General features: G+C 44.0%; 1 protein-coding gene across 2 annotated transcripts in view; it reads left to right on the top strand.

The window, feature by feature from the left end:
* Window positions 1–4,601: 4,601 nt before the first annotated feature.
* Window positions 4,602–15,152, top strand: part of LOC117367053 (E3 ISG15--protein ligase HERC5-like) — a 194,553-nt gene continuing 184,002 nt past the window's right edge. The window contains exons 1-2 of one of the 2 annotated variants that reach the window (XM_033959279.1): window positions 4,602–5,000; window positions 7,106–7,235. In XM_033959279.1, the coding sequence (XP_033815170.1) occupies window positions 4,760–5,000; window positions 7,106–7,235 (371 nt within the window). In that variant the 5' untranslated portion in view covers window positions 4,602–4,759. The remainder of the gene's footprint in view (window positions 5,001–7,105; window positions 7,236–15,152) is intronic. The other variant, XM_033959271.1, reaches the window with a different exon arrangement.

The following is a 15,152-nucleotide window of genomic DNA, read 5'->3' as shown; positions in this document are numbered from 1 at the left end:
ATACCCAGCCTTCTGCCGGTTTCTGAGATTCTGGGTGGGGGATCTCCATCTCCAGTATCGTGATCTTCCTTTCGGCGTAGCGGCCTCTCCGAGGGTTTTCATGAAATGCCTGGTTGTGGTAGCTGCGGCCCTGCGTCTCTGAGGTCTACAGGTGTTTCCCTACCTCAACGATTGATTGGTCAAAGCGTCCTCTCGCCAAGAAGTTCTGCGAGCAACGAATCAAACCATCTAGTTTCTTCAGAGTCTCGGCTTTGAGGTGAACTTCCCCAAGTCTCACCTTTGTCCGTCCCAGTCTCTAGAATTCATTGGAGCGGTCTTGGACACGGTTCGTCTCTGCTCCTTCTTACCTTGGCCTCAGCAGGAGGCCCTTGTTCATTTATGCCAGAGGGTGGCCCATCTGTCCTCGGATTCGGCTCGGCTCCTGATGGTCCTTCTCGGTCACATGGCCTCTACGGTTCATGTGACTCCTTTTGCCAGACTTCACCTTCGTTATCCTCAGTGGACTTTAGCGTCCCAATGGAACCAGGATCGAGATCCTCTCTCTCAATGCATTGTCATGACTCCTTTGTTAAAGAGGTCTCTCCGTTGGTGGATGCTCTCTTCCAATCTTTCCAGAGGTTTTCTGTTTTATGCTCCTCTGCAAAAGGTCCTCACGACGGACTCGTCGACCTATGCTTGGGGGGCTCATCTGGACGGTCTTCGCACTCAGGGTCTTTGGTCCAGTGCCGACCGCCTTTGTCACATCAATCTGCTGGAGCATCGAGCAATTTTCCTCGCCCTGAAAGCTTTTTGTCATCTGCCTTGCGACCGAGTGGTGCTGATCCGCACAGACAATCAGATCGCCATGTATTATATCAACAAACAAGGTGGCACGGGGTCCCTGTCCCTGTGCCAGGAGGCGTTAAGGCTCTGGGAATGGGCCATCCGCCGCAACATATTCCTTTGTGCGATCTACATTCAGGGTCAGTACAATTGTCTGGCGGACAGGTTGAGTCGTCTAATGCATTCTCACGAGTGGTCCATCCATTCCGTGACTCTGTGTCGGGTGTTTGCTTGTTGGGGGACTGGATGTCGATCTGTTCGCATCCCCCCCTCAATCACAAGTTGCCTCGCTTCTGCTCCAGGGTTTACACCCCTCTCAGATTCGAAGCGGATGCTTTTCTGCTGGATTGGAAGGACCTGTTTCTGTATGCGTTCCCTCCATTTCCTCTGATTCTGAAAACTCAAGGCCACGCACGCCACCATGATTCTGATAGCTCCTTGGTGGCCTCGACAGCTGTGGTTCTCCCTTCTGTTGCAACTCAGTTCCAGGGAGCCTCTTCTACCTGTTTTTCCTTCTCTGCTTACGTAGAGTCGGAGTTCGCTGCTTCACTGGCACTTGACGGTTTGGTTCCTCAAAACTTAATGCCCTCGTTCCTTTTCTCCCAGCCTGTTCTGGATGTCCTTGAGGCGTCTCGGAAAGAGTCCACTCGCCAATGTTACCATTAGAAGTGGACTTGCTTTTCTTCCTGGTGTGCTACTCGACAGCTGGAGCCGGTCTCTGCCTCACTATCTGCTGTCCTGGATTATCTGTTGCACTTGTCTGGCGCTGGACTGAAGTTCTCTTCGGTTCGAGTCCACCTTAGTGCCATTACTACTTTTCATCAGCTGATTGATGGGAAGCCTATCTCTGTCCATCCTGTGATTTCCCACTTCATGAAAGGCCTTTTCCATGTTCACCCGCCCCTTAAACTAACCCCTGTGGTTTGGGATCTTAACGTGGTCCTTTTGTGTTTGATGAAACCCCCGTTCGAGCCTCTAGCACGGGCTCATGAAGTATCTTACTTGGAAGGTTGTGTCTTATTGCTCTCACTTCTGCCTGTCGGGTCAGTGAGCTTCAAGCCTTGGTTGCGGACACACTTTTCACTGTCTTCCATCATGATAAGGTGGTTCTCTGTACCCCCTTAATGCAGTCCTCTGCATGTGGTGTTGGCTCTTTGCGTGCGATTCATGGCTGCTTCCAAAGCCTTCTCTCTGATGTCGTGACATTAGAGGAACGCTTCTGCCTACAGCCTTAGATCGTGCACGAGGAGTCAACACTGCACGCAGAGTATTGCAACAAGGGAGCCAACCTTAAAATAAGCACTCACCGGGAGACAAAGAAGTAAGGGAGAGGTAAGGGAATGTGAGAAGGCTTTTTAAAGCAACTGTGAATCGATCGCGAGGATCTGGGCAGAAAACTAAGTACCTGCTGGAAGGAGGCACATAAGGGAGGGAGGAAGAAGCATGGGCTGTAGGAAACTCCTTGCGGGGCCAAGGGTTGGACACCCCTGGTCTGGATGCTTTCTCCAGGTGTGATAGCCACTTTGGCCAGTCAGTTTTGCAAAAGCTATTCTCCTGAATTGCCAACTCTCCCTCCATCCCTTTCTGGTTAGCTTGGAGGTCACCTACATGTAGAGAATATGCTGCCTGCTTGTCCTGGGATAAAGCACAGTTACTTACTGTAACAGGTATTATCCAGGGATAGCAGGCAGATATTCTTGCAACCCACCCCCGTCCCCATGGTTGGCTTCTTTGCTAGCTATCTGAACTGAGGAGACGCATGCTCTAGGTCGGGCGGGAGGGGCACGTGTGCATGCGTGGGCCAGTTGCAAGCTTGAAGGTTTTCAAGCAAGTCTGCTTGCGAAAACATCCGCTAGGGGGCTCTGTCAGTGATGTCGCCCACATGTAGAGAATATCTGCCTGCTGTCCCTGGGTAACACCTGTTACAGTAAGTAACTGTGCTTTTTATGCTGCTTATCCTAGGAATAAGCAATGGACTTTTAGGAAAATATCCCAATCTTTTTACAACCCTACTAAGCTAACTGCTTTTACCATATTCTCTGGAATGCAGAGTCAAGCTGAGCCACAAGGCTTCTGGCAGTAGCAAATTCCAGGAATACAGGCAAGCTGATTAGAGGGCTTCAGAGGCAGAGAGCAAAGACTATAGCAGGCTGAACACTGCCTGCCCCCTTCCCACCCCCCTCTCCTCTATGCGGCTACTGTATGATGAACTTGGAATAATATGAAGGCTGAATCTGAAGCAGACAATAGCCTTGAAATATGGGGCCTTGACAGGCCTGCTGTTCCTAAATTTGGGCTTTGAAGAGATACTGTTAATATTAAGCCTGTAGCAGTCTGCATTTATTTTTTAAATGTTGATAGGCATAAGCAGAATTAACCTAAATCTATGCTGGGGCCAGGTCCAGCCCCCATCTTTGAATATCCAGGGAAATTCCTCAGGTCTTAGTTACAAGAGCTTAGGGTTCCTACTGATAGTGGGGGAACACAAATGGCTAACACAGGTCCTGGCCGAATATGTCAGGACTCGTGTAAATATATGTGCTCTCTCCCATCCCTCCAGAATCAAAAGAAACCACCCTTCCTGCTCTTCTCCCACCCCCACCCCCACACACACTTTTAGGGAGGCTACCTCAATGGGTAGGTGCAAGTAGGCATCACCCCTGCCCATTTTCTCACTTCCCACCAGGGAACTAGAAAGGTAAGTCCACTACTAGTGGAAGCAGCTTGCATTTGTGTGATGGGATCCAGCAAAGGTGTGTGTGTGGGGGGGGGGGGGGGGGAAGGGGGTAGAGAATGGCCATTGGAAGGGAGTCCTAGGGCCTTAAAAACATTTGGAAATGAGGGAGCTGGATCTTGCTATGCCTCTGGGCAGGAGTAGGAGGGGGATGTCAGAACAGGCTAAGATCTGGAAGTTAACCAGATCAGCATGTGGTTGACTTTGCCACATAAAGTTATTAGGCCAGTCTTTTTCTGTCCTAAGGTTATGCAGTTTCTCAGCCAATTAACCAACTGAAAATCTCAGCTAACTGGCTAGGTTTCTACACAGACCTAATTCTGGGACCAGATTGCCCACAAACTAGCCAATTTCAGCATAGTTGGTTAGAAGCAGGGATCTCAAAGACCCTCCTTGAGGGCTACAATCTAGTCTGGTTTTCAGGATTTCCCCACTGAATATGCATGAGATCTATGTGCATGCACTGCTTTCAATGCATATTCATTGGGGAAATCCTGAAAACCCAACTGGATTGTGGCCTTCAAGGAGGGACTTTGAGACCCCTGGTTAGAAGGGATATTCAGTGGCACTGTCGATTTAAGCGCCACTGAATATCCCTGACTAGCCCAGGACAAGTGATTTAAACTGCCAGGTTGGCCATGGTCTCCAGCAGTGGGATGGGCCACCCTTGGCATCTCAGAGAGTGTATGAAGAAAACCAGAATTTTCAGTGATGTATTTAGTATGAGCTTCAGATGTGTAAGCTTGAAATCTTTTGGCCGCTCTCAGAACTTTCTGGTATTCACATTGTGGCCGTTTACAAGAAAAAGTTTGGAGACCACCGGCCAGGGTCAGGAACCCGTTAGTCTTGTACCGCCCTACAGCCTGCTTCCCTAGTCCCTACGTGGGAGAGCGCAGTTCCACTTTCCAATTCTCCGGCCTCTTCCATTAGCCAAGTCCTGCACCGTAGCTCCGCCCTTCGGTGATTCGGAGCCAATCAGAGACAAAGTCACACCCCCCACGCTAGATCTAGCTGCTGCCCCTGGGCGCCGGGTAGCATTTGCTGGTATCTCAGAGAGCAAGTTTATTTTTCCTCTCTCGTTGGATAAAGGGCTTATTATCTATCCCGTTCTCACTTGACGCTGGCGGCCCAGTGGTTGAAAACGACTCTTCGTAATACTGCATCTGGTTTTTATTCAGTTGAGGGGTTGGAGAGGGGAGGGAGATGGGCAAAAACTGGCAGAGAGGCAAGCGGCCGGAGTGCGCGCCTGAATCTTCGGCGCCGTCAGCGGGGTGGCTATTTCCAGCCCAGATCTGCCAGCGCAGCTCTTACGAGCGCTATCTGGGACAGACCCGGCAGGTGCTTTGCCCCCGGGGGTACCTGGCGCTACTGCTGAGCAATGGCCAGGTTGTCATTTTGGATACGAGGAGAGAACACGGGGCTGGGAGTTGCACCAGTGAACCCAGTAAGTATTTTTTTTTTTTTAATCCATTTGCAGTTAATTGCTCGCCTAGTTCAAATAAGCACTTATTGCGTATTTTTATATATTCACTTTTCTATACCGTTCTCCTATGAGAGCTCAGAACGGTTTACATGAATTTATTCAGACGCTCGAGCATTTTTCCCTGTTAGCGCCTGAAATCCGGAGCCTGCCCTAACAATTTGATTTTAATTTCATCTCGATCAAAGAGATTCCCGCGACTGCGTCAAATGTAGTCCTGGAGGTAAACTCTCAGTTGTCTGGCAAGTGTTTCTTGCTTTATGCACTGCATTTGCTCCTCCTTTCCGTCCTTAATCTAGCAGGTTATGTTGTTAGAGGCCAACTCCCCCATCACCCAGATTTTAAAAAGTTTCGTTTCCCGGCGCATCCCGTGGTTTCACTTTCTCTTTCGGAGCCCCGCCTCCACTGTAGTACTAGTGCGCTTGAATTTCTGGAAGTAATCACCCCCACAATGCGGTCAGCTCTTTTCCAAATAACAGGGTGTCCAGCAAAAACTAGACTCCTTGCCATAGTTTCCAAAGTACTCTGCAATTAAAACATTTAGTATAACCTTGGAAAATGTATTAGTCGAATGGATTTTTTTTCTTAGTTAATTCATAATTTGTGTTCAAAGTGTCCTCCTTCAACCTGCACGCAGAGAAGTCTTTGAAGTCACTTAGCTGTTGATTCAATGGATTTTAGGGTTTCTTTAATTAAGAGTTCACGTATTAGTAAATAGATTCCACTGCATAAAATGGGCCCCCAGGAAATAATGCAAGTTAATATGTGTTAGGGTGCAGAAACACCTTTTTAAAAATTTAGCCCAAACTGACAAATCTGTGGATGATAAGCACACAGGAACAACCAGATTTCAAACTGGTTAATGCAAAGGTAAAAAAAGAGTAAATCCAAAAGCTTTTCTAGATTAGAGTAGGTTCTAAATCTTACATAGTCAATCAGGTACATAGTAAAAGATAGCAGATAAAAAACCTCAATAGTCACACACATTATAATACATTCATATGGTTAAATTGTCTTTTTTTTCTATAATATTTCTGGATAATAGATCATATAATTCTGCCTGTACTGTCTTTAGGTTCCCACTACTGGAGTTGCTGTTGAATTTCACTCCAGCCTATCCTAACTGTCTTGCTGTTCGCAAGATACAGCCCATAAAGTCTGCCCAGCACGGTCCTCATGTTCCAAATCACTGGAGTGTCCATCTCCCTCCTTTCCAAATAGAAGTTGCCTCTGTTCCCTGATTCTGTAGGTGCCTCTTTTGGGCCTATCTTACAATCTCTGGTGTTCTAGGGGGGGTGGTCAGGGCATGCTGGCTCTGCTCTCAAAATGGCTGCCATGACCTCTAGTGGCAATCTCATGAGACTTCTGCAAGAGGTCACAGGAACCATTTTGAAAGCAAAGCTGATGTGTGCAAGGACAACTGGGGCTCACTTCTTTCCTGAATACACCACTAGCAATGGTAAGGTAGGGTTGTTGTTGTTTTTTTTTGGGGGGGGGCTATTCTAAAATTATCTCCAACCTGAGAGTAGGTTGCAGGTTTTCAAGTGCTCACTAGCCAACAATCAGGGGGGGGGGGACCACAGAAAAAAAAAAAATCCAAAAAAGCAGCCCTTTAGGGGTCCTGCTATTGGTTTTCTAACCTGGGAAGATGCCAAAATGCTGTTGACTACTGAAGATCAAATGTGTGTACAAGCCATAAACTGAATTCTCATACAGTAGATCAGGGGTAGGGAACTCCGGTCCTCGAGAGCCGTATTCCAGTCAGGTTTTTAGGATTTCCCCAATGAATATGCATGAGATCTATTTGCATGCACTGCTTTCAATACATATTAATTGGGGAAATCCTGAAAACCCGACTGGAATACGGCTCTCGAGGACCGGAGTTCCCTACCCCTGCAGTAGATGTATTCTTGGCGTCTTCGCTTATTAAAAACGCCAAACATCATTAAACTTTGACTCTGAGCTTGACTTTTCCTTTTTGGAACAATTGGGATTTTTGTATGCAGTTAGAACTATGCCAGGTAACTCAATATTTTCATGCTCTCTGTTTGGATTTCTTTTTCCTGCAGGAAAAGTTTTGTTAGGAAATGTGCAGGTGTGTTCCTTAGACTGTGGAGCCTCTCGTATGCTCTTCCTTTCTTCAGAAGGAAAGCTTTATGAACAAAACTATTTAGCAGGGCCTCACAGCTTAACGCCAAGGTAAACCTATTTCATTCATTATAAATGTATCTGTTATGATGATGTTACATTACACATGAGCAACCTGCCAAAATTAATCACCCACCTGCTAGAGCAGGTGTCAAACTCAATCATAATAAGAGGCCAAAATTTAAAACATAGGCTAAGTCATGGGCTGAATTTTTAATTAAGATCTTAGTAGAAAGATTCTGGGTTAGATGGACCATTGGTCTAACCCAGTATGGCTTTTCTTACGTTCTCATGTTCCTCAGAATAGTCTCCATTGACTACTACCCTCTGCCATCTTCCACTGAACCAGTTCCTAACTCAGTCTGTCACTTTGGGGTGAGGCTCGGACAGGCTAAAAATAGATTAAAAAAAAAAAATTGCGAATAACCGAATCCGCAGATACTGAAACTGTGGATTCGGAGGGAGAAGTGTACATAACATCTAGCAACACCAGAGAAATAGAAACAAATTAATTTCTTCCTGAACAGTGCAAAATATAGATGAAAAGGATTCAGGTCCCAATTCCTGCCCCATACTTTCTCTGTCTCTGTCATATGTAAGTCAGGTACCTGGGGACACATCTTAAAGACCAGAAACCATCTTTCAAATATGTCCGTCTTTTACTATGAGTTTCACATCTTTTATACGAATCAGGTTTGCCAGCATGTGTCAGCATGTGACGTAAGGTCACATGAAACTTTAAACACATCAGCATTTTTCCTATCTAGAGATTGAAGTCCAAAAGGTAAGAAAAAGCCTTGACCAGCAGAGCTTCTTAACTAAAGCTGTCTGTAAATACGGCTTAACAAAACAATTGAATTCACTTCACTACAACTCTGTTTAAACATTCATGTCAAAGAAAGAAAGACAAACATAGATGTCCTTATACCATCTTCAAAGAAGGGAAAGATAAACAGGGCCTACCTTTGCATCTTTAAACAACATATGCCTAAGGACACTTACTAAAGTTCTGATACGTGTCCCTTCAAATCCCCTCTTACGTCATGTAAATGACGTCACAAATACACAGCATGAGCTGGAAGGGAGTGATACCCTAGGTATGTCTCTCAAGGAGGGGTTTTTTTAGGAGCTGTAATACGAATAACACAGTACATGAGCAGTCAAGACAAGAGTGCAAATAATAAGAGATTATGCATTCAACTAAAGTGCTGATCCCAAAAATTAGATAAATCAGAGTTACATTTGAACTCAGCAAAGAGGTCTGCTAATTTCTGAATGTCCATAGTAGGACCTATATTGTCAGAAAGAAAAGTACAACAGCATAAAATACTGAGAAGAATTTAACAGAATTCTCAGCTAGAATCATATCTAGGGCCATATGATTTTGAGAACCATCTGAGAAGTGGAGCCTAATTAATCAGTAATACTTTGCAAGGCGTTCCTAGAATAGTTCACAAAGCGTTGCTGATTATAATAATTTTAACTAATCCGATCAACATTCTTATTAATAGTAATAAAGGGAATAAGGAACTCAAACCCAGCCTTAACCTGAGCTCGGGCCTTAAATTCATCTGGGACCCCTCTTGGGACCCCTATAGCATCTATGTATACATGTGATCAGATTTATATCAAGACAAATAAAAGGAAAAACCATGTGAATAGGAAGGATGCCTTTCAGAAAAAATATGCAGGAGCATAGTAACCTTAACTAAAGTGCACTGGCCTATCCACTGGCTGGGTAGCTTAACAGGGAGCCAAAAGTCTCCATAAAGCCAGTAAATATCAAATCTGATGCAGCAACAATAGGGCATACCTATGAGCCAAGACAGAACAATAACCTGGGGGTAAATTACCTACAAAACTACTCTGTGTCAGATTAGAAACATGACATATGTAATTGCCCTTATAGATGATAACGGCAATATCAAGCTTTTGCTGTCCTGGCAACAAAGGGTATTTAGAACACTGCAGTGCACAAAGAGGATAGGTAAATAACCCAAAAAGGCATGGTTGGATACCAGGAGGGAGGTCCAGATGTACGGTTCCTAGATGGGGTCTAGCTTGAGCACATATGTAACAATTACTCTTATTATGTTGATCAGCAGTGAATTTCATCCATTCTAACCAAAGGTTACGTTCTGAAAACCCTACCTCAACAGCCACAATATCTTCAAAAGTGGGATTGGCAATAGCCATCATGTCAGTAAGTTTATTGAATGTAGGGGCCAGTGGGTTAGTATTTTTTGGGGCCCCCACAAAATGGCGGGAGAAGATGAGTGGAGGTAGATAGATCCCGTAAGAAAACTGATGATAGCTAGACCCACCCTTAAACCACATGTCCATAATGTACATACCTTCATCAGTAGGTCTAGGGTTGTCAATAGTAAGAGAAAGCTTAATAATTTGTGCAGGAACACTTTTCCTATAACAGTGTCCAACCTTATGAAGGGTCATACAAGTAAGCAGTGATTTACCATTTTGGTCCACTGTTTTTCAGGGTATTTTCTAGTTTATAAGCCCAGTCAGTATCAATATTCCACCCTACCACTCCCCAGAATGCACACTTATCCCCCCAATGTGAGTCAGTAACATATACATATATGTCCTTAGTTTTAGGAATCTCTGAGGACCAATGGCACAGCTTTGGGATATCAATTGATGAACAGTCCACAATGTCACAATACTCAAAGGAGAAGGTGGCAACTTGCACACTGCTGGAATTATACCAAAGGGTAGCATACTATCGGTCTTTTCTGGATTCCAATTGAAGGACAGCCTTTGCGAGGGAGTAGTCCAGCTTGACGTCGTGTTCGCAAAGAGGTGTCGGGGGTGCTGTTTACAGCAGGAGTGTCATTTACAGATGGGTATGGGCAGAAAGTGTCGTGAACCCAGAACACATCATCCCTGTAGACCCAGTTAGAAATGATCCATACAGGGAGAAAAACTAGCAGCAGCAGTGCCAGTAAGAGAATGATAAAGTTGGTAGAATGCTGCAATGAGATCATCATGTTGTTCCACTGGAGGAGGTGAAATCTGCGCAGGGAAGACTTGCTTCTGGGGTTTTAGGTTAACCCTCTTCAAGCGACTTGCGTGGATCCAAACAGGAAACTCCTCAGTGAGTGCAGCGGGCCTGGTCGCAGCGATCACAGTAGTGGGAAGGCCAAAGGGGAAATCCGTCTGCTTCCGATCCTTGGAAAGCTGCTGGACAATCACCAGGCTGGAAAAAATGGGTAGGAATCTGTGGAGAGAAAGGAGAAGTGCAAGACACGTTTCTTTGAACAAGCCCTAATATTTCAATTAGCTTTTAGACGTATTCCTCCTGTATCAAGGGAAAATCTACCCATGGGGCGAGGAAAGGTCATCCCGTGAGAATCTCAAAGGGAGAACAGCCAGATGTCTGTGCATACAGAAAGAGATACTTGAAAAGAAATGCTTGGAAAGCATTCCAAATATCATTCAGCAGCTGTACTCCAATGTGATCCAAATAAGAGATAGAAAACAAGAGAAACCATGTTGCCTGTACTGAATGTGGCAACATGCAACAATACCAATTCATGTACTTGACATAGCTATGGCAAAAGAGAGACAATACTCAGTTACTTAAGGTTCTTAATTGAACAAGCCAAAAGGATATGTTTTTTCGTGCTTCATATAACTATTATGCACTTCAGAGAGACCATACTGATGTACTGGATGTATTCAGAAATGTATATTGAATGGATCATATGTAGGGAACACCACGAAATAAATGCTGTATAAAGTAAAACTTTTTCTTATAACCCCTAACTAAACTATATTCAGAATATAAAAGCTATAAGTAAAAGAACATTGCGCAGTTAGGCTAGTAAGAAGTGGAAAAAGAGCTCTAGAAATGGCCAATATTATGTATCCTGGGGTACCCACTAAACTAAAACAAGTAGACATGACACAGACAAAACATAAAGTTTTTAAGCGTGGAGCTATTTCTTCATCTGTCAAGTGTGCAGGGCTGAATTTAACTCTGCAAATAAACACATTGATATAAAAAAACCAAAACAACAAATAATGTATATCATAACCATCTCATATTTGGAAAAAGGCATAAAGCTAATGTCTCTTTGGAGCGTCTCTATCTCTGCAGTGATAAAGAGGACCCGTGGAAAACATTAGAAATATCTGTGCCAAAATGGATCTGGGATGGCTATGTATAAATCCGGAAAAAACCTTTTTAAATTAGCAACATCCTAATTTCAGCTAAAACAATAGAAAGGAATTGTATTTTCCAATTTATTTTCAATTCACAACGTGCCAGCTGTAATTATTGAGCTATATATATCTGTATCAAGGAGCAAAAGGTCAAGAATGAAAATATCACTAGCAAGAAGTTAAAATGTCGAGCGAGCACTACGATAACCAATACCATGATATTGGGCAATGAATAAGGGAGAGCTAGCAGCTGGTATCCAGGGTTTCCCCTCTTTGCACCAAAGTCCGTCCAAAAGGGCGGCTTTGGGCACCTGCCAAACGCCAGGCATCAAATTCAGAGGAGGGGGTGGTAACAAAGGACTGAAGCTGTGAAAAAAGAGAGGAAGAGAATCCTGTTCACCCTTGAGACCCAGAAGCCTATTTAAAAGAAGGGCTTGGACATCGTGAAAAGTATGAAGGGTAATGGGGTGACCTAGGATCAAAGAAGTAACCATCTCTACCACAATAGCACAAGCAGCCAGGGCTTTCTTGAACAGGAGTGACTATAAAAAAAGGCAACAGAGCGTAATTTACCGCCATGTTCTCCCTTCATGGTGTTACAATAGTCCCAAACAAAGAGATAAAACATGTGGGCATAAGCAGGAAAACCCAGACTTGAGCTAGAAACCAAAGCACATCTTAAATGTCCAACATTTCATAAGTCCATCTGATAAGAGCAGTCATTTCAGAAACCAGGGTCTGTCTCAAAATCTGGTCATAGAAGGAACAAGCAGAGATCCATTGGCGGCAGTGACCAATCATAGCAAGAAAAGTAAGCATGTCTTTCTTGTTAGCTGGGCGGGGCAGAACAGCAGCAATGCAGAAAGTGCAGATTTTCCTCTGACCATGAGACAGGACAAAACCCAGGTATTTCACTTCAGATGTACACCAGTGCAGTTTATTTCATGACACCTTGTGACCACACACAGACAATCATTATAAAAGGTACAAACTATCAATCGGACAGGTCTCCTGAATTATGGAACACAAAAAGTTGTACAAAATGAGAATATGACCATGAAGGGCAGTGCATGACTTGTAGAATAGCCCGAAGGACATTCCACACTAGGTATACTGTTGCTTAAAGGTGAAGGCAGCCTCACCAAAGGGACTAAAAATAAAGCATTCTTTAGGAAAATGACAGAAAAAAATCATTGGCTGCCGGTGGAATGGTGGAAGAAACATAAGGGCAATGAGAATTACCAAAACATTAACAGCCCGAAAATCTAGGACGAAACAGGGAATGCCATCAGCTTTGGCAACAAGAGCGATGGGCGTATTATAAGAAGAGATGGTGGTTTTGATAATGCCGGAGAAAAGTCAAGAGACGAGCAGTGGAATCTCACCTTACTGCTTTATAAAACCAAGAATGAGTAACTTCAAAGAAGCACTATAGGGGGTCAGTGGAAGCCCAAACAGAGAAGTCTGGGGGAAGGGACAAAAACATTCATGCACAGACCCTGATAATGAAAGCAAAGAACAGATTAGCTTTGCTCTGCACAAGAAAGAAAACCTCTAAAACGGAATTTTTTCTTTTTCTTGTTTCTTTTTTTAACTACAAAGGAAAGATCTTAGACTGATTCAAACAGCGCATTCAATTCATTCCACATAACAGCATGTCCTACCTCAGTAGTAAACATTGGTGACACAGAAAGATGGGAGCTGAAGGAAAAATGTCATACACACACACAGCCGTACAAGTCTCATTTGTCTAGGAGTAAGTGCCTTTATGACTCATTACAAAACCCATATAACAATGCAAAAATATTCGCTTATCTTACCTTATAAGCGAGGTACAGTAATAAGAGACAATAAAATCTTATACTCTATAAAAGTGTTAACCTTACAAATGACAGAGTGGGCAGGGGGGTTCTATAAATAATTTCATTCTTCCCGAAAGAATGGCAGCTGCTTATATATATGAGGGGTGCTTACCAAAAGTACCCCAAGATTTTTCCCAAAAAAACTCCATAATAGAACCCAAAGCTTGAACTTAAAATAAGGGGTGGGTACAGGTCACCACTACCCAGTGAGTATTAAAGAACAGAAAAAATTCAGAAATACTCACAAAATACCGGTGATATCATCTGCCCATCGCGGACAAGCCCCCAACTGAAAAGGATTCAGGTCCCAATTCCTGCCCCATACTTTCTCTGTCTCTGTCATATGTAAGTCAGGTACCTGGGGACACATCTTAAAGACCAGAAACCATCTTTCAAATATGTCCGTCTTTTACTATGAGTTTCACATCTTTTATACGAATCAGGTTTGCCAGCATGTGTCAGCATGTGACGTAAGGTCACATGAAACTTTAAACACATCAGCATTTTTCCTATCTAGAGATTGAAGTCCAAAAGGTAAGAAAAAGCCTTGACCAGCAGAGCTTCTTAACTAAAGCTGTCTGTAAATACGGCTTAACAAAACAATTGAATTCACTTCACTACAACTCTGTTTAAACATTCATGTCAAAGAAAGAAAGACAAACATAGATGTCCTTATACCATCTTCAAAGAAGGGAAAGATAAACAGGGCCTACCTTTGCATCTTTAAACAACATATGCCTAAGGACACTTACTAAAGTTCTGATACGTGTCCCTTCAATAGACATCAGATATAAATTTTGAAAATTAACATATCTCAATCACTGAATTGAAAATAAAATCATTTTCCTGCCTTTGTTGTCTGGTGATTTTATTTTGCAACTATCTTTTCCCAGTCTATGGTTGCACTTCCTTTTGTCTGTGCTCTTAACTCTGTTTCCAAGACCTTATCTATCCATTTGCTGATTTTCTTTCCTTCACTTTCTGTCCTACATCCATCTTTGGCATTAACCTTTAATATTCAACTTTCTTCCCTTTTTCTGCCTCTTTCTCAATCTATTTTTCCATATATTTCCTTCCTCTCCACACATGTGAACCATCTCCTCCCTCCTTTTCCCCTATTCTCATCAATCCTAAACAGTATTTCTTCTATCTCTTTTCCCTTCCCCACTCCTCCCATCCCTATACACCATCTTATCCCTCTCTCTCCCCTCCTGTGTTCTGACATCTCTGTATTCCTTCTTCCTGTGGTCTGGCGTATTTTTTCTCTCCTTTCCACAGGTTGTCATCTCTATCCCTTCCATCTCCTTCTTCACCCTACTGTGGTCTGGCATCTCTCTCCTTCCATCCCCTGCCCCTGATCTGGTATCACTCTTCTCCTTCCCACATTCTGGCATATCTCTCACCTTCTTCCCTTCCCTATTTCTCTCCCCATTCCTGTCGTTCATTTCCCTCCTCTCCCCCTTCCTGTGGTTTGCTATCTCTCTCTCCTTACACTCTATCATATCTCAATCTCCCCCCTCCCCTTTCATCCCTGCGGTGCAATGTTGCCCACTATCTTTCTCTCTCTCCTTTCTGTGTCCAGTGTCATAAGTTGTTCCCCTTCCCCTCTCTCCTATCCCAGCCTCTTAAGAAGCTGGTCCAGGTGGCTTCCTGGCCTGACATTTCCTCCCCCCTTCTGTTTGCGCCAGTCCAATGCCATCCTCACCTTCAGTCTTGCAGACACATCCATTTTTTGTTGCAGGGGATAGCCAGCCTCAGCAGCAATTCTCAAGCACCGCATGCAGCTCCTTTCTGTGCTTTCCTTCTGCCATGGTTAAAAGGAAAGCACAGAGAGGGTATGCAAATAGCGATTGAGAATTGATGCCAGGGACAGCAGCTCCCTGTAACAAAAATGGATAGGTTTGTCCTTCGTTCGCAACAC

This window comes from Geotrypetes seraphini, chromosome 1 (genome assembly GCF_902459505.1).
Source record: "Geotrypetes seraphini chromosome 1, aGeoSer1.1, whole genome shotgun sequence".
In the NCBI taxonomy this organism is placed as follows: Eukaryota; Metazoa; Chordata; class Amphibia; order Gymnophiona; family Dermophiidae; genus Geotrypetes; species Geotrypetes seraphini.
This window is presented reverse-complemented; position numbering and strand designations above follow the sequence as displayed.